Source organism: Myotis myotis, unplaced genomic scaffold, assembly GCF_014108235.1.
Source record: "Myotis myotis isolate mMyoMyo1 unplaced genomic scaffold, mMyoMyo1.p scaffold_m19_p_13, whole genome shotgun sequence".
Taxonomy (NCBI): domain Eukaryota; kingdom Metazoa; phylum Chordata; class Mammalia; order Chiroptera; family Vespertilionidae; genus Myotis; species Myotis myotis.
This window is the reverse complement of record NW_023416317.1, coordinates 45,318,854-45,346,550: the sequence shown is the minus strand read 5'-3', so window position 1 is coordinate 45,346,550 and position 27,697 is coordinate 45,318,854. Positions and strand designations below refer to the sequence as shown.

General features: G+C 38.2%; 2 protein-coding genes across 4 annotated transcripts in view; one reads left to right on the top strand and one right to left on the bottom strand.

The window, feature by feature from the left end:
* STT3B (STT3 oligosaccharyltransferase complex catalytic subunit B) overlaps window positions 1-27,697 on the bottom strand; it is an 81,399-nt gene that overhangs the window by 28,543 nt on the left and 25,159 nt on the right. For all 3 annotated transcript variants that reach the window (XM_036332835.1, XM_036332836.1, XM_036332837.1), the window contains exons 2-5: window positions 16,534-16,642; window positions 12,437-12,724; window positions 5,288-5,353; window positions 2,681-2,780 (exon numbers count right to left, since the gene is read on the bottom strand). In XM_036332835.1, coding sequence (XP_036188728.1) covers window positions 2,681-2,780; window positions 5,288-5,353; window positions 12,437-12,724; window positions 16,534-16,642 — 563 coding nt within the window. The remainder of the gene's footprint in view (window positions 1-2,680; window positions 2,781-5,287; window positions 5,354-12,436; window positions 12,725-16,533; window positions 16,643-27,697) is intronic.
* OSBPL10 (oxysterol binding protein like 10) overlaps window positions 1-27,697 on the top strand; it is a 287,316-nt gene that overhangs the window by 251,438 nt on the left and 8,181 nt on the right. The gene's annotated exons all lie outside the window — the stretch shown is intronic.

Below are 27,697 nucleotides of genomic sequence, written 5' to 3'. Positions count from 1 at the left end.
TTTCAATCGTTGTACTGTTGATATTTGGCTCTGTTGACTAATGAGTTTGCCCAACACTGTTCTATGCCATCACTTTCTACCCATTTAAAAATAAACTCTATGGAAGAGCATTAAAAAAAACCTAAAATACTCTTATTTACATGAGTGGAGTAAGAGAGAGAAGAAACGAGGTTGGGGTAGAGAATTTGAACACTATGAAATTATCTGAGACATTTACTAACCTAACTTTATACACATATCTAACATCCCTAAACCATTTTCTCTTCCCTCTGAAAAGAAGAAAAACTCTCACGAGCCAACCAAAGCAAAATTAACAGCATGCTTTCTAACTCACCATATAAAGGTTTCATCTCAATTCTCATGCTAGATCTTAGTGCTAACACTCCAGGGGAGTTGAACACTGCTCATGTTTTAAACTTTTATTATGTAGACCTTTCCGTTTGACCTCTTTAACAACGTTCCTTATTTGGCTACCTTTGACTTCTCCTTTGGCTCTTCCCCTCTTCCTAATTCATTGGCATTTCACAGAAGTCTATCCCTCAATCTTCTCTCCACTGTATTCCCTCTATAATTTTCAGGACCCCAAAATTTCTTAATTAAACATACCCTAACCTTAACCCTCCCTATAACCAACCATTTAACCTAAAAACTTTTTTTCCTTCTGTAGTTCTAAAAAAAAGCTGAAAAGTACAGTTTAATCTACTATTCTCTTTTCTAGATCCCAATAACTAGCTATGATGTTTTCAGGGCAGAGAGACCTAATAGGTCGATGTATTTCAACTGTAAGGTATTTATTTATATACTAGGCACACACTTATAGTGATTTTTAGCATTATGGGCTGTGGAGACAAAATTCTAAGTTCCACTATTAGCTACAAAATCTTCAGCAAATTATGGTGTCTTGTTTCCTTGTCTGTAAAATGAAGATAGTAACAATGCCTACCCACACAGTGTGTTTATGAAGATTAATGAGTTAAATACATGTAAAGAACTTAGGAAAGTTGTGATGAATAATAAGAACTAGACATATTAACACATTGCGTACTGCATAGAAATCTCTAAGACACACGCTAGGGACCGCATGTTTTTGGGCAAACTGCACGTTATTTAAATCATCATAATGCACTTTAGGTGTTGTTTTTCAATAATTATAACATTTTTATTTACAAAAACAATTAAACAATTAAGTTCCTAGTACTTTTTTAACGTATGGTACTGTGTAAAACATTTTCCTCTATGAAGAGGGACCAAACAAAATTTACATAAGTATCTAGATTCGCTCCTTTTTCCATGGGCGTGAAATACAAGAACATTCGTGAGCGGTTCTTAACAGATGGCACGCGAAACACGAGAAAACTCCCGAGTGGTACGAAATGTGTTAATTATGCTAGTGGTAACTGTTATAAGGTACACTGAAATGGCTATAAATATACTAAAATTGTTTATAATTGATATAATGAATACTCAATAAAATTCACCCTTTTAAAATATACCATTGGTTTTAATATATTCACAAAGTTGTATACTATCACCACTACCTATTTCCAGAACATGTCCTCATCTCATACCCATTCAGTCATTTCTCCACTCTCTAAACCCCCTGGCAACCACTAAATCTACTTTCTCTCTCTGGATTTGCCTATTCTGGACCTAGTAGTGGAATTGCTGGATCATATGATAACTGTGATTAATTTTTGAGGAACTGCCAAACTACTATGGTTTTTAATCATGCTAATGAGCTTTCATATCTTTGTGTTACTGTTTTCCAAAAATATTATTATAATGAAATTGTATTATTTTACTGAGATATTGGTTTTTGATCACAACTTCTCTCTGATTAATTCAACCCATAAGAATTTTCTGTCTATATTACAGAAAATGAACTCTAAGACTTGAGACACCATCAATCACTAAGCATCTAATTCAAGAATGTTTTAAAAACTGTAGACTAAATGAAGATATGCCATGGCCTGAATGTTTATGCCCCAACCCCCAGATTCTTATACTGAAAACCTAATGCCCAAGGTGATGGCATTAGAAGGTGGGAGATGATTATGTCAGGAACTCTCCAGGGATTTAGTGCCCTTTTGATAGAAGCTCCAAGAGTTAGCACATCCCTTTCACCATGGGAGGGCAAAGGAAAGCTATGTACCAGGAAGAGGGCCCTCCCAAGAACATGACCTCTGGTGCTTCAATCTTGGACCCTCCAGCCAGATTGTGAAAAGTAAATTCTTGTTGTTTACAAGCTACCTAGTCTGTGGTATTTTTTACGGCAGCCCAAATGAGCTAAGTCTGCTGAATACTACACAGAAAGGGCTTTCAAAAGTTTAAACTGTTTACTTTGAGGATGCTCAATCTTTTCTAGTGAGTAAGCTGGATTTGAATAATATGTTTATGTGGATGATTTCCATGACAGAAATGCTCATTCCCCCAATTTTAGAAAAATGACTGACAAATATTAAATCTAGACTAATTTCTATAAAAGCTCATCAAGAAGTTGGTAACAACACACTTAGGTAAAATGCCTAGCCCTCATTATAAATACAAAAAGCAAAATGAATATAAAATTATTTTACCTTCTCATTGCTAATACTGGCCTAAGAGAAAGTCTATGTAATGAAAATATTGTATATGAAACACCTTTTAAAAGCAGAAAGATTTCAAAAGTCAAATCACTTACCTATGTAGACTCTTTTGCTGTATCTCTGCATCAGTAATAACACAAATACATGCAGTGGAATAAGGTTGATAATAAACACATAACCACCCCAAGCAGAGACCTATGGGTAAATAAGTTAAATAATTTGTTTGCTTTTTTTAAATAGGTAAGTTTTGTCATGATAATCAAAGCATACAGTAAGCAAATATACTTAGCAATTTTGAGAGATGCTTAAAAATTGATTTATATAACCACAAATAACTTATTTCTCTTTTTATTGATAATAATTAAATAATACAATACTATAAATCCAAAATGCTTTCCTACATTCACTTGAGAAATGGTCAAATTAAATTTAATGAGAATGTTGAGAACATTATCACTTATGAATTGAAAGTAAAAGGACTGTCATGAAATAAGGACTTTCAGGATATATAGATCATAAACATTTAAAGGAAAAAAGCCCATTTACTTCCCCCATTTTTGCGTGATAAATATATTCAAGAAACTTTACGGAGAATATAAACAGGACTGTTAGCAGAAGTCAACAACTCAACTAAAGGGAATACTAAAATGATCTGGATATGTTTTGAATCCTCAAAATAAAGGTGCTGCGTAGGGTATAAATTATTTCCTATACAAATCAAGATACCACTTTAATGTTTAGCCTATATCACAAAATGAGAATAATTCTATTTAATCTGAATAACTGAGTATGTTCTAGTGTAAATTTATAAAGATTCTAAAGATAGTTTATTCTCAATCAATAGAATTAATTTTTAAGTACATTCAATAATAGAAAACAGGGTCTTATCAAGATAAAAGTTTTTGGATGTGCTCTAATAATTAAAAGTTTGAAAAAGCCATGTATAGCAATGGCTTATAGTCTTGAGAGACTATATGTTAACATATACATATTTTAACAATGCTACTCTTGTCTACAATATTTCAGAACCACGTATAAGGAACCGTCTTCAGTTTATAATGCAAACAAGAACATCAGTTTATTGTTTTAGTCACATGCTACTGTTTTTTTCCCCAGCAAAAAGAATGTTACTCTGAGCACCTAACTGAAGGATTCCTGATTATTTCCAAAATTTAAGTCTTAACTTGAAAGAGGTTTACTATTACTGAGTATAATTATACAGAATGTGTCCCAAGCTTTAACCACTTTAAAAGTGGTACAGATAATTTGGATACAAAAATCCTATGACATTTGTTTAAAAACAAAACAAAAAAGGTACCTAACTTTATCATTAATTTTCAGGCATAAAACTACTAAACAGGCTGTGCTGTGAAAAAGACAGGAGAATGAAGAGGTAATACTGAACCTCAATCTTAAGTAATTTGTTGAAAAAAATATGTAGTTTACAGGTTAGCCTAGAGCAGCGGTTCTCAACCTATGGGTCACGACCCCTTTGGCGGTCAAATGACCCTTTCACAGGGGTCGCCTAAGACCATCCTGCATATCAGATATTTACATTATGATTCATAACAGTAGCAACATTACAGTTATGAAGTAGCAATGAAAATAATTTTATGGTTGGGTCAACATGAGGAACTGTATTTAAAGGGCCAGAAGGTTGAGAACCACTGGCCTAGAGGATGTCACCATTATTTAGGTTGAGTTGTATATTTAAAAAGAAAGATTTTTGTTTCATTTGCTGCAAATATTATATTTGAGAGGTTGAGTATTAACCCTCACCACTAAAGCAAAAGTCCACATGTGTAGGGAGTGGTTATAGGTTTAAGCCTCCAACTGACCTGTTGTCAAAGCCACAAACAAGTCCCAGCTTAGAGGGCATAGCCCTCTTAGCATAATTGGACTTGACCTTATGACACTCCCTAGATTTTATCTGGGTAGCCAATGGGCTGAGGGAAATGGAGCAAGTGCTGTCAAAACAAGTGAAACACGCAAGAACATTGTAACTATGGTGACCACTACAGTGTTGACCTCTGGCTATAAAACAAAGGCTCTGCTTGCTGTCCGGATCTCTCTCTGTGGCCTTAGCCAGGCACAGGAGATCCACCTAGACCAGTGGTTCTCAACCTTCCTAATGCCGTGACCCTTTAATACAGTTCCTCATGTTGTGGTGACCCCAAAACATAAAATTATTTTTGTTGCTACTTTGTAACTGTAATTTTGCTACTGTTATGAATCATAATGTAAATATCTGATATGCAGGATGTATTTTCATTGTTACAAATTGAACGTAATTAAAGCATAGTGATTAATCACAAAAACAATATGTAATTATATATGTGTTTTCCGATGGTCTTATGCGACCCCTGTGAAAGGGTCGGGGTCACGACCCACAGGTTGAGAACCTCTGACCTAGACCCAGCTTATTCTCTTTGTCTTTTCTACATCCTTTGCCGCCCCCTCTCAGGCTCACCGAACCCTTGGCTGAGCTGACACACCACACATATGGGCCCTGGGGATACAGGTAAGGGAAGAGAATGGGAGTAATGAAAGAGTATACATTAAACAAAATTAAGATCCTAAAGATTTCAGGAGAAACAAAGTGGAGAACTAGCCCCTGATAAAAAGAAAATGAAGAGGAGAAACTGGTCTAACTTCTAAAAAGATTTGTTAGACCTCATGTAGTTTCAAATATAGTATCTTACCATATAGAAATACGATAAGCAGCAGCACACTGTCCAAAAAACAGAACCAGTTTTTACAGATTTTACCTAAAAACAAACAAAAAAGCTGATGTAATAAATACGTTAATAAGTGCTCCTGCTAAATAAAAAATGTTTAGTGAACATGTATTACAAAAAGCCAAAGTTATTTTTAAAATGTACTAAGGTTATTCAGATCCACTTAATATATGCATTTATAACACTCGGCAGCAGTCAGGCATTTTAAAAACTGCTTTGATTTTATTTCTAGCTATTTAGTTTTCAGTAAAAAAGAATTATCTTAAAGGAAATTATGTTTCCATTTGTTACATTTTTATATTAAAGTTATTAATATCAAATTGAGATTTTAACTAAAGAATAAAATTATTCAGTAAATCTTCATTTCCATATTGTTTATTTGCTTAACCTTAATATGTAACTTTGCATTTGAATGTGATCATTTTGGAAAATTTTTCATTATCTAGAAATTTTCAGATACTATAATCAATATCTTCAAGAAACTATTATACAGTGGGGCCTTGACTTACGAGTTTAATTCGTTTCGAGACCGAGCTCGTTAAGGAGCTCATTAAGGAGCACTTAACTCAAATTACTCTACCAACTCAATGCAAAAAATCGGGCGGAGAGACAGCTGGTATCTCAAAAAACTCGTTAGTGGGGACACTGGTAAGTCAAGGCCCCACTGTATTCCCAAAATAGTTTCTAAACAGCCTAATAATATAACAGTAAAATTCTCAATTACTCTGAATGGGGAAGATAACTTGCAGTAAACAAAGGCTCAAAAATTTGACCAATTTCCACCTAGTGACTTACCACCATTGATCTCTTCTAGCAACCACTCCCTGCCCCAGGCTTTCACCACCCTACTGTCTGTGTCCTTGAGTTATGCATACTATATACATTCAAGTTCTTTGGTTGATCCCACCCATCCTCCCCCACGTTCCCTCTGAGATTCCACAGTCTATTCCATGCTTCTATGTCTCTGGATATATTTTGTAAGCAGAAAACTACATTTTAAATTTCAGAAACACAAGGCTCTAAATACTCAGGCCAAGAGCAAGGGGTCATTTTTTAAGATGAATCATGTGAATGTTCTAAAGAAACTAAGTCCCATTACAAGCAATTCTATATTAAAAGATTCATTGCCATGCCTGATAAGAAGCTCAATTTTAAAATTATTTTTGAGAGCTTATTTAAAGGAATTCTTTACTTTTAAAATGGGCCTCTACTATACTACTACATTAAAGCAAAGAACAGGTACAATCAATCAGTAGAGCCTCCCATCCATGGTTTTGCTTTCTAAGGTTTCAATTACCTTAAGTCAACCACAGTATAACAATATAAAATGGGAAATTCCAGAAATAAACAATCCATAAGTTTTAAATTTAGTGTCATTCAGAATCGTGATGAAATCTTGTGCTGTCCCCTTTCGTCCTATCTAGATATGAATCATCCCTTTGTCCAGTGTCTCCACAACTGTATGCTACCTGCTCATTAGTCACTTAGTAGCCATCTTGGTTATCAGATCAACTGTCTCTGTACTGCAGTGCTCATGTTCATTTAACCCTTATTTTACTTTAAAATGGCCTCAAAGCACAAGTGTAGTGATGCTGGCAATTCTTATATGCCAAAGGAAAGCTGTGGAATGCTTTTATTAAGGGAAAAGGTAGAAGTCCTTGATTCAATAAGGAAATAGGGGGAAAAAACATAAGCTGAGGTTGCTAAGATCTATAGTAAGAACAAATATTATATTGTGGAATTGTGAAGGAAAAAGAAATTCATTTTTGTTTTGCTGTTTAACCTCAAACTACAAAATTCACAGCCACAGTACGTAAGTGTTCAGTTAAGATAGTAAAGGTTATAAATTTATATGTGGAAAATTTCTGGAGACTTTTCAAAAATTAAATCTTTGAGAGACCACATTCACATAGCTTCTATTTTCTCACTGCTGTTGTTAATCTCTTACTATGCCTAATTTACGAACCAAACTTTATCATAGATATGTATGCACAGTAAAAAGCACAGTAAATACAGGGTTTGCTACCACCCACCATTTCAAGCATCCATTGGGAGTCTTAAGATATGTTCCCTGTGGGAAAGGCGGGAGACGACTACTGTCATCAACACAGTATGGTATTGGTGAAAGAACAAAGATCAATGAAACAGAAAGAGAGCCCACAAGAAGACCCACACAAATAGTCAACTGACCTTTGACAAAGGTGCAAAGGCAATTCAATAGAGAAAGGATAGTCTTTTCAACAAAATGGTTCTAGAACAACTAGACGCGTACATGCAAAGAAGCGAATCTGAACAAAGACCTCATTATATTCCACAAAAATTAAAGCAAAGTGGGTCACAGACCTAAATGTAAAGCACAAAACTATAAAACTTTCAGAAAACAACATAGGAGAAAATCTGGGTATCCTTGGTCTGATGATGGTTTGTTATTTTTTGATACAATACCAAATGTATGATCCATGAAAAATAAGTTGATAACTGGGACCTCTATTAAACAGAGTAGATAGAGAATATTTCCATTGTCACACAAAATTCTATTGGAAAAACATTCCTCTAGAAGATCTACAAACGTGTTCAGGTTTACAGTATTAAAAAACTTAAATTCTGCTTGTGCTTTGAATGTGGAAAGCTAAAAAGGTCAATTTCACCATAATTAGGAAAAAAGTCTAAACAATAAGCTTTCTTAAGCTTATCATAAAGTTAGTTACAAGGCAAACAATTATGCAAATGCTAGAATAGCTAAGGATCTAGATAAAAGGGAAGTCAGCACTCACAAGCTCTTTTTCATGGGCCTCCACCAGGCTGTCATATTAAGATGACAATTCTCCCCAAACTCATCTATAGATAATGTACTCCCAATAAAAATTCCAGTTGGCTTTTTGGGTAGATGTTGATAAGCCAATTCAAAAATTTATATAAAGCAAAAGACTAGGAAGAGTAAAAAAAAAAAAAAGTCTGAAAAAGAGGAACGAAGTTGAATTACTCATGCTACCGGATTTCAAGTGTTTTTATAAACTAATAAACACAACCTAGTGTAGTGTCATAAGGATAGATACATAACAGATCAAAACAGTAGGGAAGAATTGCCAAACAGACACAATGTATATCGACAACTGATCTTAACAAGGCTACCAAGGTAAATAACTCAATGGAGAAAGAACTGTCTTTTCAACAATGGGAGTTGGATCAATGGATATCCAAATCCAAAAGCAGAGAACCCTAACCCTATTCTTGCACCACAGGCCATAATCAACTCAAAATGGATCACAGATCTTAATGTAAAACCTAAAAAAACTCAATTTCTAGAGAAAGTGTTTGTGATCTTGGATTATACACAGACTTCTAACAATACACCAAAACCAAGATCCATTTAAAAAATAGTATATATGTGTGTGTGTGTGTGTGTATATATATATATATATATGAATTGAACATCAAAATTAAACATTTCAGCTCTTAGAAAGATACCATTAAAAAAACAAAAAGACAAGCCACAGACTGGGAGAAAATGTTTGCACAACACGCATCTGATAAAAGACTTATTTCTAAAATATACAAAGAAGTTTTACAACTCAATAATAAGAAAACAAATAACCCAACTGAAACATAGCCAAAGGTTTGAACAGATGGAAAACAAGCACGTGAAACAATGCTCAATATCAGTCATTAGGGAAAAGCATATTATAACCATGAGATACTGTTACTTACTAGAATGGCTAAAAATTAATACACTTTGAACATCCCATTCATTGGTGAAGCAAGCAAATGTAACTCCACATACTCTGATAGAGAGGATGCAAAATGCCATAGCCACTTTGGAAAACTGGCAGCTTTTTTTAAAATTAAAAATTTATGTAAACTGGAAATCCCACAACTAGGCATCTGTCTAAGAGGAATACTAATATATGTCAATATGAAGAATAGCATGCAAATAATTATAGCTGCTTTACTCACACAACTTTCAAAAGCTAGAAAACAAAATAACTCTATATAGTACATCCATGCAACAGAATACTACTCAGCAATGAAAAGTAACAGACTACTAAAACATGCAATAACATGGATGACTCTCAACTTATTACGCTAACTAAAGTAGGCTAGACACAAAGGATTAACCCTTACTATTTGATTATGGGGCATTCTGAAAAAGAAACTTCAAAATACAATATAGAGAGACAGAAATCAAATCTCTGGTTGTAAGGAATATGGGTGAAGGAAAAGTACTGATTATAAAGGCACAGAACAAAACATTTTTAAGAAACCACCACCACCAAAAACTATACGAGGCAAGATGATAAGCACTGCTCCAAGTACTATTTTATCTCTATTAGCTGTTTTTGGTGAATAGTAGCAATAGAACAAACATGTGCTCATCACTTTCCATGTTCCCACAATATTCTATACCTTTACAAGCATTAACTTATTTAAATCATATCAGATAGGTACTAATACTCCATTTTATAGTTGATAAAATACACATTAGGGTGATTTAAGCACCCTCAGTGGTAGCATTTAAACAAAAAGGAACCAAACCATGGCAGATTGGCTACAAAGATTATACTCTTAAACCTGATGGAAAAAAGGTTAGAATCTCTAAAGAACACATAACAAAAAGCTTACCAAAAAATGTCCACCAACAGTACTTTGAAAATAATGTGATGACAAAAAGTGCATCTTTTAAAAACATACACCTTGTAAAAGAGTTTAAGTAGTGGTTTAAAAACACACCATCCCCACAGAAAATTATTAAAGAAATAATGACCTGAAATGTTACATTAGACCAGATGCACTTAACATTTATAAAACATTTCATTCCAAAACAGCAGAATGCACATTTTTTTTAAATGCACACAGTACATTCTCCAGGATAAAATTAGGCACAAAACAATCCTCAGTAAATTCAAGACTGAAATCATATCAAGTATCTTTTCCAACCACATTGGCATGAAACCAGAAATCAACTACAGGGGGGGAAAAATGGAAAAAACACAAATTCATAGAGAATAAACAACATGCCACAAAACCACCAATGGATTAAAGAAGAAATTAGAGGAGATAAAAAACTATCTTGAGACAAATGAAAATGAAAATACAACATTTCAAAATTGTGGAATGCAGCAAAAGCATGTTCTAAAAGGGAAGATCAGTTTTACAGGCCTACCACAAGAAATAAGAAAAATCCGAAATAAACAATCTAACTTTACATCTAAAGAAACTAGAAAAACAACAAACAAAACCCAAAGTAAACAGAAGTAAATAATCAAGATCAGAGCCAAAATAAATGAAATAGAAATTTAAAAGCACAATAGAAAAGATCAATGAAACTCAGCTAGTTCTTTGAAAAGGTTAATAAAATAATTAAAAAATCTTCAAGAAAATATTAGCAAATCAAATCCAACTATCTATCTTCTATATATACTAGTAGCCCGGTGCACGAAATTCATGCCCATTAAAAGAGAATTAATTGACGTAACCGGTTTGGCTCAGTGGATAGGGCATCGGCCTGCGGACTCAAGGGTCCCGGGTTCAATTCTGGTCAAGGGCATGTACCTTGGTTGCGGGCACATCCCCAGTGGGGAGTGTGCAGGAGGCAGCTGATCGATGTTTCTCTCTCATCGATGTTTCTGACTCTCTATCCCTCTCCCTTCCTCTCTGTGAAAAGTCAATAAAATATATTTTCTTTAAAAAGGGAATTAGCAAACTGGCCACATGTCGATTCTGTGAGGAAAGGGGCTCCCTCCTCCCTCCTGTCAGGGTCCAGGGTGCAGGAGAATGGGGTTCCTGGCTGGCAGGCCACTGACAGCAAGCTATCCAACAGCAGATTCTGTGAAGAATAGGGTTCCCTCCTTTCTACTGTCAGGGTCTGGTTTGAAGGTCGGCCATGCCCCCTGTTGGGCCAGACCCAGAGTTCCACCACGCCGTGGCCTCCACCTCAGCAATCCAGGACTGACTGCTGCTGGGCATTCCTGGTGCTCTGAGGGTGGGTTCTTCCCACCGGCCACACGGGAAACAGCTGGGGAGGGCGCAGCCCTTGGCAAAATGACCCAGGATTCAGTGGGTCCACCCTCCGAGGGCGGGTTCCTGCCTCAAACCCCGCCCTCACCAGAAACAGCTCCGGAACACAGCTCGGGGGAGGGCGCAGCAGTTGCCAAGACAACCCCTGCAAGACTGACTTCCTTCACTTGGTCGCTGCGGTTCAGGTCGTGATGACCACCACCCATGATTTTTATATAAGTAGATAAAAGCCTAAGTGACCATTACAACTAAATGATCAATCGACCAGTTGCTATGATGCGCACTGACCACCAGAGGGCAGACACTCAATGCAGGAGCTGGCCCCTGGTGGTCAGTGCGCTCCCACAGTGGAAGCACTGCTCAGCTGACCAAACCGTCCCAGTGGCCCACCAGCCTGGCAGCAGTCACTCACTCCCTCATTAGTTCTACAGGTCCAATCTCCAGAGAACAGGCCAGACATGACAGACAAGCGTCACCAGCCTCCTGGAAGTAGGCCTCGGGTACTGCGCTACTGCGCTGCTTCCCCTCCCTAGACACTCTGAAAGGAAGAAATGATATAAAAGCAGCCACCAGGTGGCTCCCAATAACCAGCGCAAATGTCAGTGGGATGAATCCAGATCCCAGGCCAGCAAGGGTGTTCCACCACCTGCCGGAGGGGCTGATCATGTCCCACCCCCCACCCCCCACCCCGGGAACCCACCTGTGCATGAATTTGTGCACTGGGCCTCTAGTATATAGTAATTATATACCATGATCAAGTTAGATTTATCCCAGGTATAAAAATCTGGTTCAACATTTGAAAGTAATTAACGAAATTCATGACATCAAAAGGTCAAAGGAAAAAGATCATGTATCTGTATCAATAGGTACAGAAAAAGCATTTGACAAAATTCAACATCCATTTGGACATTCCCCGAAGGACTTCCACACTGTGAAAGGGTGCAGTCCGGGCTGAGGGACTCCCCCCCCCCCCACCCCAGTGCATGAATTTCATGCACCGGCCTCTAGTAATTGATAAAAGACAAATGTGTACAACTTACAGCATTTCAGCAGAAAGTTCTATGTATTAATGGTAACAATAAATTACATGTTACTTACCCATAAGTAATATGTGAACTGAAGTGCAAAAATAGCAATGCCTTCGTTATCAAAAGATCCAGCTACTGACCGAGAAATGTAACCTGGTACAATAGCAATGAAACAAGCAGCTAAAAGTCCTGCTCCTTGGTTCCAAAGTTCTCTGGTAAGCAGGAAAGTAGATATAGAGGTAAGGCCGCTAAAAGTTGGTGCAAGGAATACACATACATCTCTTATGTGAACTGTTATGTTCAATGTATTTAAAATCCAGTGGATAAGGCCAGCTGTTATCATCAACCCTGGGTAAACCTAGGAAGAAAAAAATAGAAAATTTAATGACATATAAAATGAAGTAGCTGAAAACACTAACATAAGTTCTTTATTATTACATATTGTTTACAGTAAGTTTGAGAATATCTCAAAAGAGTTTTCCTTCCTCACATACTTCAAAACTAAATGTACTTTTGTACTGGATACAAATAAAAAGCTCATATATGGAGAGATACATATTTAAATTAATAAAAAAAGATCATATAGAATAATTATTAACAGTAAAAATGTTTTCCAATGGAAAACTGTGGCTAACTTATTAATTCCACTATTTTTTCATTATAAAACAGGGTCCTAGTCTAACTTGTCCTGAGGTTTAGGGTTTTAAACATGCTCTAATTTTGCCCATATTTGTGCGTTATAAAGGAATGAGAAAAGGAGAGAAAATGAAGTAATGTACAGGATTCTTTCCTTCTTTCAAAGACAAGATTTGAAAAGTACACAATTCTAGCTGGGAAATGAAGGACGTATCAATCACTTTGTGAATTCAAAGACCATATTTGGGACTCCTAGAAGGTTGAGCATTTTTTCTACCACTTAAAATAGCTGCTGTACTCTTCATCCTCACTCTAAACATGGAACATAAAACATCAAGAAGATTCAAAGTAAAGTAAAAAGGACAATTTTTTAGCTCTTCATCAGTGATTAAAATGTGTATTTACATTTCTATCCTTCACTAAACCCTAAAAGGTTCTTTTCTCTATCACAAAAGCTACAAAGAATGTCATAAATTTCCTTTCCTAGCTAATACTATTTAAAATAGCAAATTCCCAAGGTCTTTAACCCACCCCCTTGCTTTTTCTCCATCACGTATCACTATTTCACATACTTCTTATTTTACGTATTTTATATATTGTCTATTAACTAAAACACCCTCACAAAAATATAAGCTTCAGAAGAGCAGGAACATTTTCCCCAGCACCCAAAACAATGATTGGCACAAAATGGATACTCAATACCTTCTGAATGCGCAGAAGAATGGAATAAAGGAAGAGGGGGGAAAGTGTGGCAATCATCATCATCACCATTCTTAAAAATTAAAATTTTACTTCATTTCATAAATATAAGGTTCCAGAGTATGATTTTGTCAGCTGTATTCAATGAACATGAAAATAAATTTGAAAATGCCTCTAAAGGTAAGTTAATATATTCATGATAATCTGGCAAACTGAGCTGACACACCAAATTCTGATTAAAAATACAAAAAAAACACCCCTAACCAAACAACAAAACCCCACAACAAAAAAGGGGGCATATTTAAGCTTTTAAAAAAGGGAACCCTCCAGATGCAAAAAAATAAAGAGAAAGTTCAAAGTAGGTACTAATGTCATGTGAGCCCAAAAGAAGATGGGGGGAAAAGACACTCCAGGTCTAATATATACCTTAAGGACTAGAAGTTGGGGGATTATTGCTCAATACTGGTATCAGAGAAAAGGCCTACTCCCAGAACAAAGCCAAGACCTATTTGGTGAAACTAGACAAATTCTTCTCATTCATTAAGGGAAGCAATAAGAAACGTTTTGCCTTATGGTATATCCAAAGCCTAAATAGAAACATGAGAAATAAGAAACTCATTCATCACGTGTGAATATGGGTTCCACATTTATAACAACTTTAGGTATATGAAACTTCAAGCTAACAAATGATCTTTTAAAAAGTACCCTTAAAAAAGTAAAACCCCTAAGGGCTCCAGCAAAGGCAAAATAAAAAGATTATTATAGGAATAGTCCCAAATACCAGGATACCAAGAGTCTCAGAAAACAAGCCTCCAGTGAGGATAAATTTAAGATATAAAGTTAAACAAAACAGGAAACAAACTAGGGGCATCAAATACTAATATAATAAAGTGTGTGACAAGAAATGCAGCTAATAACCATCTACCATATCTCTTACCACTCAATATCTTTCTAATTTGCCCTGGAAACCATCATGACTACTCTCCTTGTATCTTTATCTCTATTTACATCCAGAATAAGAAGATGCCTCAAATTGGAAACACAACATCTTGCTATCACAGAAAATATATTCTTTCCAAACACAAAGGGAGCCTTTATAAAATTTGCCAAATTGTAAGCCACGAATCAAGTCTCAATAAGTTTTAATGGAATGAAAATACAGAATTTTTCCCTAAACGAAATATATGATTTTTTTCTTAATGAAATAGATTTGAAATATAAATCAAAACAAGATAACAGGAAATCCTCTTACACTTAAAAGTTAAATACAATTCTAAATAACCCATGAAGTAGAATAAATGACAATGAAAATACTAAAAAGAGTATAAAGGCAAACTTATGCAATGTAGATAAAACACTGATTAGTGTGGAGTTTATAGCTTTAACATGAATATATTAGTAACAAAATAAGTTTGGAAATTATTGACCAAATGTTATCAGAAAGTCAGAATAAACAAAAATGTGAGAGGAAGAAAATAAATACAAATTAATATAATCAAGACAAATATTTAATAGAAATCTGTAATAATCCATAATAATAAAAGTGTAACATGGCAATAAGACAAGACGTCCTTCCGGACGACATTCCAGATGAAGCCGGGGCTGCGAGGGAAGCCCGGGTTCCTGCCAGCAGCCGAAGGGAAGCCCGGGTCCTGGGTGCCTTCTGGCAACCAGAGGGAAGCCAGTGCTGGCAGCTGGGGGAAGGAAGGCCTACTCTTGCACGAATTTCATGCATCGGGCCCCTAGTAATCAATAAAGTCAAAGTTTCTTTGGGTTAAGAAATCTGATAAAATTGATAAACTTCTGACAAAAAAATGATTAAAAAAAAAACAACCAAACCCAAACTAAACATATATGTCTTTCACTTTCGCTTCAATATTCTTCTTACAATATTCTTCTCCCAAATACTAAAAATATTTTCCCTTACATCATCTTCTAAATATAATAATTCCCCATAAACTATGATCGATACTCAATTACCTAGAGTAATTTAAGACAGATTTGAAACAAAAGCATACAAATAACCTGAACTGAGGATGCACAGTAACAAGAGACCCCTTCATAGCCTTCACCATTTGTCAGAAATAGTGGTCGTGTGAGATAACCCCAAAATGGGTGTGTGGGTGTGTGTGTGTGTGTGTGTGTGTGTGTGTGTGTGTGTGTGTGTGTGTGTGTTGGGGGGGTGGAGCAGATATTATCAAGAGATTTAAAAAATTAAACACTGGTCAATCAGCCAAATCCTATATAATAAAAGCCCAGCGACCAAAATGGCAGAACGACCACAACGACCAGAAACCAGAAACCAGAACTACCACGGCTCCTCACCCCAGCCGGCTGCCCCTAGTGAGCGGTTAGGGGCGATCAGTCAGGCAAAGTACTTAGGGCAATAAGGCAGGCAGAGGCAGTTAGGGGCAATCAGGCAGGCAGAGGCACTTAGGGGAGATCAGGCAGGTGGGCAAGTGGTTAGGGGAAACCAGGCAGGCAGGCAGAGGGGTTAGGGCGATCAGGCAAGCAGGAGAGTGGTTAGGGACTATCAGGCAGGCAGGCAGGCAGAGGCGGTTAGGGGCCAGCAGTCCTGGATTGCGCGAGGGATGTCCGATGGCCGGTTTAGGCCCGATCCACAGGGATCCTGGATTTCAAGAGGATGCAGGCCAGGCTGAGGAATCCCCCCCCCCCTTCGTGCATGAATTTTGTGCACCAGGCCTCTAGTAAAACTATATTAGTTAACTATACAAAGCTTTCGAGAATCTGCATCATCTTAGCAACTTATGATTTACTCAAATAACTATAAAATTTTATGATATGAACAAAAATAACTGTAAATATACTTACAGTACCACCTACTATTCTTCCTAGTGGATACCATGCTCTTTCATCAAACCAATTTAAAAATTCATAGAACCCATGAGACGCAAGATGATGTGTTGATCTATAGTTAAACCTAGAGAAAACAGGAAAAAAAGAAATGTTACAAAACTGCTTGTTAGAAAGAAACAGCTCTATATTATACTTTAAATATAAGTGTCTTTATAGTTAATTCCATTGCTACATAAATATATCTTTTATAATAATTTTCCTTAAACTTGAGTAACAAATTATTTTCCAAGAAATCAGCTCATTCCTTTAATATACCTAACTAGAAAGCAAAGTGCCCCCCACTCCCCGCCCCAATGACTACCAACCTAGTTATGCTCAATGTCTATAAAACTACTAATGCTCAAATTAACATTTGGCCATTGCTTCTAGTACAAAAGGTACACAGCTGCACTTGAATTAAAAAACAGGGTGAGAGTACATAAAATTCACCAAATGGTCAAAGAGATTTCAATGGCTCTCAAAAAATTAAGAACTACAGGCAGAAGATAGCATCAAAGTGAACAGAGCACACTTGACATAGTCACCTCCAATCTTACAACCCTAAAATTACAGGCTAAATATATCACAACAGCACTAAAGCCATAAGAATAAACTATAATAGTACTGTATAGTAGCAATAGAAGACATAAGACTAATGGGAAGAAATGAAATTGAAGAAACCACAGTATAACCACAGCAGAAGTAAACTGCAAACCATGTTTCATTTAAAGCAGGTTATGGGTGGCAAGAGAGAATCCTTTAGAAATCCTTAGAGTGATGGCATTAGGAACGCCAGCCAGGCAGCTGGTGGATCCTCTTCCCCTACCATTGCCAAGCAAGGAAGTGTCTGCACTACATATGTTGACAAGTAAATAAAAAAGCAGAACAGTGCTGGACAGAAAGAACATGAACAGGAAATCCTCATATCCAATATTAGTATGATATATCCTTCCCAGCATCAAGTCACAACTCTCTTTCCCACAATCACTAGATGTAATAATTTAGACAGGCTTGATCAAATATAAAAAGAAATAATAAAAAAGTACACACTTAAAAATCAAACATTTGAGAAAAGTGAGCAACATAAAAGCTAAGTATCAAAATCAACTATTAGAAGAAAACTAATACCATAGGAAACAGAAATAAGAATATCATCAGAGGTCTAAGAAGCTTCCTTTCAGTGGCCTGAAAGGAAGTATAACCTAGAGCAGGGGTCCTCAAACTACGGCCCACGGGCGACATGTGGCCCACCGAAAACTGTTTTTTTACTTCAAAATAAGATATGTGCAGTGTGCATAGGAATTTGTAGTTTTTTTTTAAACTATAGTCCGGCCCTCCAACTGTCTGAAGGACAGTGAACTGGCCCCCCGTTTAAAAAGTTTGAGGACCCCTGACCTAGAGGTTAAGAGTACAGATGTTAGAATCATACTGCCTGGGCTTGAATTTTAGTTCTACACTTTTCTAGCTGTGTGACCTTGGTTGGGCAAAATGACTTATGTTCTCTATGTTCTAGTTTCTTCATCTGTAAAAGAGGGATATGATGAGTAAACAATATGTCTCTAAAGCACTTGAAGGCTACTGCTACTATTATTACAAAACTAGTGCACAAAATTTGTGCATATTAAAAGGGAATTAGAGAAAATATTTTAATATTGCTATTTGCCTTTATAATAGAAGTGTCAGAGATAAAAGAAAATTAGTAAAATGTATATAAAAATCTTCCTCCTGTAAGAGCCTGGGGCGCGCCACGGGAACCAGAGTCAAGTCCCTGCCCACTCACGTGTGCCTCAAAATCGCACGAGACCCAGACCTGGCCAGCCCCACCCCCACTGGGCTAGATCCAGACCCAGCTGGTCCCATCCATAAAGCCCAGCTGGAAGGGGGGGGGTGGGGGGGTATGGCCTCAGGTCACCCAGCCAGGTGCTAGGACGGGGCCTGAGGTCCCCTGTCAAGCCCTGCCGGATGGGGGACATGGCCTGAGATCCTGTCAAGCCCTGCTGGGCAGGAGGTACGGCCTCAGTTCCCCTGCCCCCGGCCCAGCGCCACGCAGCCTCAGGTCCCTGCTGATTGCTCGTTAAGGCTCATTACAGGAACTCGGCCTCTGCTGTGGGTGCAGCCATCTTGTATTACGGAATCCCTGGCTCTGCTGTGGGTGCAGCCATCTTGACAGTTATGGGGTGACGGTCAATTTGCATATTCCCCCTTTATTAGATAAGATTAGAGGCCCAGTGCATGAATTCGTGCACCAGTGGGGTCCCTCAGCCTGGCCTGCAGGATCGGGCCAAAATTGGCTCTCTGACATCCCCCGAGGGGTCCTGAATGGCGAAGAGGGCGCAGGCCAAGCCGAGGGACACCCACAGGTGCACGATCGGGGCTGGAGAGGGACGCAGGTAGTTGGCCAGCCGGGGAGGGGCCACGGGAGGGCTCCAGGGCATGTCTGGCTCGTCTCAATCAGTCCTGATTGGCTGGACCCCAGCAGCAAACTAACCTACCAGAGCGTCTGCCCCTGGTGGTCAGTGTACCTCATAGTAAGCAGTTGAGCAGCCTTAGCATATCATTAGCATATTATGCTTTGATTGGTTGAATGGACGACTAGACACTTAGCACATTAGGCTTTTATTATATAGGATAAAGACCTGTGATAAATGAACTGTATGTTTTTTCGAGTGTCAAAAATGATTGTCAAGACAAACAAAAAGAAAGACACGCTAAATAGTAAAAAGTTCAAAAAGGAAAATCAAGTATTTTCAGAACTGACATCAGCAAGATGGCATAGGAGACACCAGTTTTCATCCCACCAAGAAGGAGAAGAAGAAGAAAGAAGAAGAAAGAAGGAGGAGGAGGAGGAAGAGGAGGAGGAGGAGGAGGAGGAGGAGGAGGAGGAGGAGGAGGAGGAGGAGGAGGAGAGAAGAGGAAGAAAGAAGAAGGAGGAGGAGGAAGGAGGAGGAGGGAGGAGGAGGAAGGAGGAGGAAGAAGGAAGAAGGAAGAAGAAGAAAGGAAATAGATAGCTCTCCATGAAGGAAAATATCCCTGGGAAAGCTCAAGAATACATTGAAGATCCTAAAGCAGCACAATGAAGCACAAAATGGAGAATAACCATGCAGAAACGATTACTAGGGAAACAGGCTTAGCTGAGACATCTGGAGATAGGTAGAAACAAAGAAGAGAGGAGGCTATCAATACCAGCCATGTGGGTAGGTGCCATCAGAGCCCCCAGTGGCTTTTTCCTGGGAGGTCCTAGGTAGGTTTTAATACTGAGGACCTAAATAGCCCCCATGACAGCCACAGATTCCCTGAAGCTTTCACAAAAGAGAACCCCAGTGTTCACTGATGCTCCCTCATGTTCACTGCAGTATAGCCAAGACATGGAAACAACATAAGTGTCCATTGATAGATGAATAAAGAAAATGTGGTGTGTATACACACACACACACAGGAATATTATTCTATCATAAAAAAAAAAGGAAATCCTGTCATTTGTGACAACAAGGATGAACCTTGAAGATATTATGCTAAGTGAAATAAGTTAGAGAATGACAAATATTGTATATGTGGAATCTAACAAAACAAACTCATACTGAGAACAGATTGGTGGTTGCCAGAGGTGGGGGTAGGCAATGTGCAAAATGGGTAAAGATAATCAAAAGATACAAAATTCCAGTTATATGATAAATAAGTCCTTGGGGTGTAATTTACAGTATGGTGACTACAGTTAACAACACTGCACTGTATGTTTGAAAGTTGCTAAGAAATCTTACGGTTCTCATCATAAGAAAAAATAATTTGTAACTAAGGTGTGGTGATGGATGTTAACTAAATTGTGGTAATCATTTTGCAATATACACATATATCAAATCATTCTGGTGTGCTCCTAAAACTATCACATTGGTATATGTTAAGTATATCTCAATAAAAAAGATACCCACCCCCAAGTTTATAACTGGGGGGAAAATAATCTGAAACAAATAAAAAAGGCATTTGGACTAACCACACAACTATTCTCTCTCTTTACAATAATCCAACTATTTTCTCTGGTGTGCCACAAAAATTTTTTTAGACATGCAATACCTGACTAGTTAGTTAGGGACACTGACCACTTTCCTTTAGATTTTTGAATTAAAAAATGACAACAGCCAACACAACAATAGCTGTCTGATGTAAATGAATCAAAATTATACCTATCTGTTGTCAGGTTGACAAAATATATAATATATACTAGTACATATATCCTATATAATAAAAGGCTAACATGCAAATCGACCGAATGGCAGAACGACCAGTTGCTATGATGCTCACTGACCACCAGGGGTTAGACACTCAATGCAGGAGCTGCCCCCTGGTGGTCAATGCACTCCCATAGGGGGAGTGCCGCTCAGCCAGAAGCCGGGCTCACTGCTGGCAAGTGCAGCGGTGGTGGCGGGAGCCTCTCCCGCTTCCGCAGCAGTGCTAAGGATGTAGGCCCGGGGAGCAGGCCTAAGCCGTCAGTTGGAAATCCCCTGAGGGCTCCCGGACTGCAAGAGGGCCCAGGCTGGGCTGAGGGCCCCCCTAAGTGCACACATTTCGTGCACCAGGTCTCTAGTATGTATGTATTTGTGTGTTGTGCCGCAAAATTTTAATACAGTGGGGCATTGACTTACGAGTGTCCTGACTAACGAGTTTTTTGAGATACAAGCCGTCTCTCGGCTGATTTTTTGCTTTAAGTAGCGAGCTAAAATTCGGGTTACGAGTCAGCTTCAGATACCCCACTGCTAGTTGGCGCAGCAAACGTCACAGTGAACGCTACAACATCAGCCCAGCACAGGGGTGGGCAAACTTTTTGACTCGAGGGCCACAATGGGTTCTTAAACTGGACCAGAGGGCCGGAACAAAAGCATGGATGGAGTGTTTGTGTGAACTAATATAAATTCAAAGTAAACATCATTACATAAAAGGGTACGGTCTTTTTTTTTTTTTAGTTTTATTCATTTCAAATGGGCCGGATCCGGCCCGCGGGCCGTAGTTTGCCCACGGCTGGCCCAGCATCATGTGTCTCACTCGTTCACTTTTTGATTTGACATACAAGTAATTTGAGTTCCGAGCTCCGTCACGGAACGAATTAAACTCATAAGTCAAGGCCCCACTGTAATTAAGTTTGTGTGCCACAAGATTAAAAAGGTTGAAAATCACTGCAGTAAACAACTGAAATATGAATGTATCTCTCCATCTTGAGTTTTAGCTTCTCATTGAGCAATTCTGGCTTGTTTTTTTCTCAGCTCATTATTCCATCTACATGGAAACCCACTATATTACCATTCATTTTATTCTGCCTTCTTTATGCAGTGGTCTAAAACTTGAATTCTTGAAGGCGCCTTCTCTAATATTCCATCCTTCCCATCATGCTGAAACCTCTACTGTTAGAGTTCATCTCACAATGTAATAGTGATTTTTGTATCCATGGAGATTTATCATATAGTTTCTGGCACTTCATTCATGAGGCTCAATTAATGTTTACTTAATTCTTTTTGGCACAATAGTAATGAATAGTAGCACTGACTTTAATTTTTTGTCTTTTCCCTTCTTCATTAAAGTAAAGCAACTGTGTGTACAAAGTAGTCTTCAATTTTAGCATATTCAATTTACATATTAAAAAACATTTAAATAGCTGGGGGAGTATTATAGACAAAACAAGATGAACCATAAATAGATAGTTGTTTAAGCTGAATGATGTATATACAGAAGCTCATTATAGTATTAGCTCTACTTCTGTGTATGCTAGAAATTTTCCATGATACTATATGTATGTATGTAGTTTACATATACACACACGAATTAAATAATTGTATAGGTAAATTATATATATATATATATATATATATATATATATATATATATATATATATATATTTCATTATGAAAAATTCCACACACACACTAATTCTCGTACATACAAATTACAGTTTTCCCCAAATAAAACTAGGTAAACTGAGAAATGATGTATTAAAGATTAGGAGTCACCAATAAAACTAAAATAAAAGAGAAACACACAAGTGGTAAAATAACAGCTATCTTAAAATAGTTTGAGAACATTACCGGATTTTTACCTATCTCTTTTATTAATATTGTCAGAGCAATTTTCAGTATTTTAACTTCAATAAAATGATTTTATGGAAACAAGTGTGGCAAAAAGATGATAATTATTAAATACAGATGGTAGATATGAGACTGACTGTGGTCTTCTATATTTTTGGTTTGACATTTTCATAGTAATTTTTCAAAAATAAGTGCCTTGCGCAGCCAGCATGGCTAAGTGGTTGAGCATCAACCTGTGAACCAGGAGTTCAGAGTTCGATTCTCAATCAGGGTACATGCCTGGGTTGCGGGTTCGATCCCCGGGGTGGGGCATGCAAGAGGCAACCTATCAATGATTCTCTCTCATCATTGATGTTTCTATCTCTCTCTCCCTCTCCCTCTCTGAAATCAATAAAAATATATTTTTTAAAAAGTGCCTCCCCCAAATTCTCTAGACTTAATCCCTAAAGCCACACTGCAGTTTCAATTATGTGGGAAGAACTTATTAAGGCAGACAAAATAATTCTCATATGGACAGTTTTCATTTCTGAAAGGGGCATATAAACATGAAGAGCAAATTAATTGTTTAAAGATGCAAGAAGAAACTGGGGACATAAGAGTAAAATGTTTTGTTTTGTTTTTAATTTATAAAGAAAGAAAAATAGCCATTTTACAAATTAAAGAGGTCTTGGAGATCCAACTTTATAAGAAACTAAGATAAATAATTTTCTTATGAAATATATTTTAACAAGACCTGAAGTGTCCTTTGGCTAGTCAAAAGCACTACATTTTAAAAAAAATGTATTTTGATTTTTTACAGAGGGGCAGGGAGAGAGATAGCTAGAAACATCGATGAGAGAGAAACATCGATCAGCTGCCTCCAGCACAGCCCCCACTGGGGATGTGCCTACAACCAAGGTACATGCCCCTGACCAGAATCGAACCTGGGACCCTTTCAGTCCGCAGGCCGACGCTCCATCCACTGAGGCAAACCGGTTATGGCAAGCACTACATTTTCTAATGCCTTTTCTCTATAAAAACTTGTTTCTGGAAGCCACCCTTTAAAAAAAAAATCCTTGTAAATTCCATAGTTTGTATCTTCTTCCTCCCAAGAAACTCTTCAAAAGCTAAGAATAGTTGATATGCTTTATTTAGGGAAAAGAGACTACCTCATAAAGAAGCAAGATAAGATTAAATAATGGAACCCTATTTATGGAAAAATGGTTGTACTTCTTGGGGTCTAATGGAGATATTGTATTTTCTTCCTCCCAACAAACTCTTCAAAAGCCAAGAATAGTTTATATGCTTGATTTAGGGAAAAGTGACCACCTCCTAAAGAAGCAAGACAAGATTAAATAATGGAATCCCATTTATGGAAAAATGGTTATACTTCTGAGGTTTTAGTAGAGATTACTAGTACAATACTGTATTAAAAACATTACAGCTTAAATGGCACTTTACAAAGTGGTTAAGGCTTATTCAACATAAAATTAAATTACACTGTTTCTTTAGAAAAACAAAAAGTGCCAACACATTTGTACACTAGGGCTGCCTCTGCATTTCCCTTCTATGGATCTTGTTGGAGACCTAACCACTTGATACATTTGGTTTTGGATTTGCTATTTCATCTTATATTACACTGAAATATCTAATGTATACTCAAAACAACAATGAAATCTCATGATTAAGTACTAAAGAAAAATACCACAAAATACCCTTAATCTTAAAGGCTAAAAAAAAAAAAAAAAAAAATTATGCCACATTCCTAAAATTAACCTATGGTTTTTCTATCTTCAAGAAAAAATCTTTGAGGTGGGAAACAGTTTTCTATGTTTAATTAATTCCCAATTCTCTGTAAAAAAAAATATGGCAGTGTACCACACACACAAAACCAGAAAAATGTCTGAGAATAAATTAAGTGAAAGAACAGTATATTGTTAGCGTTAATGCTATGACCAACCTGGGCACCTCCAAGCCCAACACAAGGAGCCGTTGTCTGCAGATCACTTTGTAGCTTGTGCCTGGTGGCCCCGGGCAGGGCACAGGTAGTAGCTGACTCTGTACCTCCCAGGAGGCCCTAGAGGCAGTGCACCCAGTGGTCAGCTTCAGACCACCCCATATTATAACCCTACCACATCCAAGAGCAACACACTCAAGGGACAAACTCAGTGAGCACCAAAACCCCACTGAAGCAAGTCCTGCTCTATAGGGGTGTCTCCTGCACAGCAGCTCTTCTGCTATAGTAGCAGGTGGTCTGCACAGCTGATGAGCCTGGGGATCAATCCCTCCCAGTGATGCCAAGAGCAATCAAGTCTCAACTCCAACAGGGCAATGAACATAGCCCACACAGGGGCGCACTGTGAGTGCCCATCTCAGGTGACTGGGAAGGCTTAGCCACTGGACCCTACAGGACACTACTACACAAGGCCATTCTACCAACTCCAGGAGACACAGCTCCTCTACTTAATACATAGAACAAACACAGGGAAACAGCCAAAATGAAGAGACAAAGAAACATGTCACAAATGAAAGAACAGAAGTCTCCAGAAAAATAAATAAAATGGAAGCAAGCAAACTACCAGATACAAAATTCAAAACAATGGTTATAAGGATGCTCAAGGAATTTAGAACTTCAAGAAACTTAGTGAGAAGATCAACAACATAAAAAAGGACCAATCAGAAACAAAAGATACACTAACTGCAATGAATAATTTACAGGGAATCAACAGTAGAGCAGAGGACACCGAGAATCAAATCAGCAATTTGAAATATGAGAATAAAAACACCAGATCAGAATAGCAAAAAGAAAAAAGAATCCAAAAATATAAAGATGCCCTAGCCTGTTTGGCTCAGTGGATAGAGCGTTGTCATGAAGACTGAAGGGTCTTGGTTTCATTTCTGGTCTAGGGCATTTGCCTGGGTTGCAGGCTCAATCCCCAGTAGGGGGCGTGCAAGAGGCAGCCAATCAGTGATTCTCTTTCATCATTGATGTTTCTCTCTCTCTCCCCCCCTCTGAAGTCAATAAAAATATAAAAATAAAGTAAAAATAGTGTAAGGAGCCTCTGGGACAACTTCAAGTGTATTAGCATTCACATAATGGGGGTGCTCGAAGGAGAAGAGAGGGAGCAAGAAATTGAAAACCTATTTGAAAAAATAATGACAGAAAACTTCCCTTACCTGGTGAAAGAAATAGACATACAAGTCCAGGAAGCGCAGAGTCCCAAACAAGATGAACCCAAAGAAGCCCACACCAAGACACATCATAATTAAAATGCCAAAGGTTAAAGACAAAGAGAGGATCTTAAAAGCAGCAAGAGAAAAGCAGTTAGTTACCTACAAGGGAGGACCCATACAGCTGTCAGCTAATTTCTCAACAGAAATTTTGCAGGCCAGAATGAGGTGGCAAGAAATATTCAAAGTCATGAAAAGCAAGGACTTAAAGATTATGCTACCCAACAAAGCTATCATTTAGAATTGAAGGTCAGATAAAGAGCTTCACAGACAAGAAAAAGCTAAAAGAGTTCATCGCTACCAAACCAATATTACATGAAATTTAAAGGGTCTTCCTTAAGAAGAAGGGGAAAAAAAATATATATATATATATATATTAAAATGGCAATAAATACGTATCAACAACTGAATCTAAAAATGAAAATAAATGAACAAGGAATCTAATGAACAAAATAAACATGAATAAAATGGAACCAGAGGCATGTGGACATGGAACAGACTTACAAATCTTAGAAGGGGGTGGGGTGGGGCGGGAAGAAATAGCCAAAGAACTTATATACATACATGCATTACCCATGCACACAGATAATAGGGTGGTGAAGGCCTGGGTGAGGCGGGATCTAGGTGGAAGGGGCAATGGGGGAAAAAGGGAGGGGTGGGGCAAAGAACATCTGTAATACTCAATAATAAAAAGGCTTTTTTTTAAAAGTAAATAAACTAGAGAAACCAAGATGGCAGCATAGGTAAACACCTGAAATTGCTGCCTCACACAACCACTACAAAAATACAACTAAAAGACAAAACAGACATCATCCAGAACCACAGGAAGGCTGGCTGAGTGGAAATTCTACAACTAGAAGGAAAGAGAAAAGCACACTGAGACTCAGAGGAGGTGCGGAAGTAAAGTGCAGAGGTACGGAGGCTCAAGCGCGCTTGGAAAGGGGCTGGCAACGGAGGACGCCAGTGTCTTTTGCAATCGGGAGGGAGGCACAAGCTCCCGACGGCCCTGACTCCAGTTCCGGGCAAGTCTCTGGGGACCCATACTCATACGGGGAGAAACTGGACTATCTGGCATCGGTCGGAACTCGAGGGCAGCTTTCTCTCAGAGGTGCTTGCAGCGATTACCAGGACACTGAGACCCGGGACCTCTTAGGGCAGGACTGAGGATCAGCCATAGCTATTTGCTCCACCCTGTTGATTCCCTGAGACCCCGCCCCACCCAAGCTGTGCACAGAGGCTTTTGCATATAAATGGGCTGGCCCTTTGAGATCTAAAATTACCTAACAAACTGCAGCTGGGTCAGAAAGACCCAGAACATCCAAAAGAAGGCCCAATTCCTCATAGCAGCTTGCATTGCTTCACAGCTGGGCCTCATCTGGGCACCTCCAAAATCCAAACAAGGAAGAGGAACCTGTAGATCTCTCCATAGCTCCTGCTGGGTAGCCTCAGGCAGAGGCTAAATTAGCACCTTGTTGGAGATCCAAGAGCCTGTGTACCCAGTGGTCAGATTGGGACCATCCAGATTACAACTCCTCAGATCCATAAGGGACACACTCAGGGGGCAGACTCAGTGAGCACCAAAGCCCCACTAAAGCAAGTCTTGCCCCATAAGGGTGTCTTCAGCACAGTTCTCCCACTGTAGACACAGCTGATTCTCACAGCCAACTGGCCTGGAGGTCAATTCCTCCCAGTGATACCTACAACAATCAAGGTTTAACTACAACAAGACTGCACACAGCCCACAATGGGGTGCACGAAGAGTGTCCACCCCAGGTAATTGGGGAGGCTGAACCACTGGGCCCTAGAGGACACTTAGCATAGAAAGCCACTCTATCAACACAGGGAAGCATAAAAAATGCGG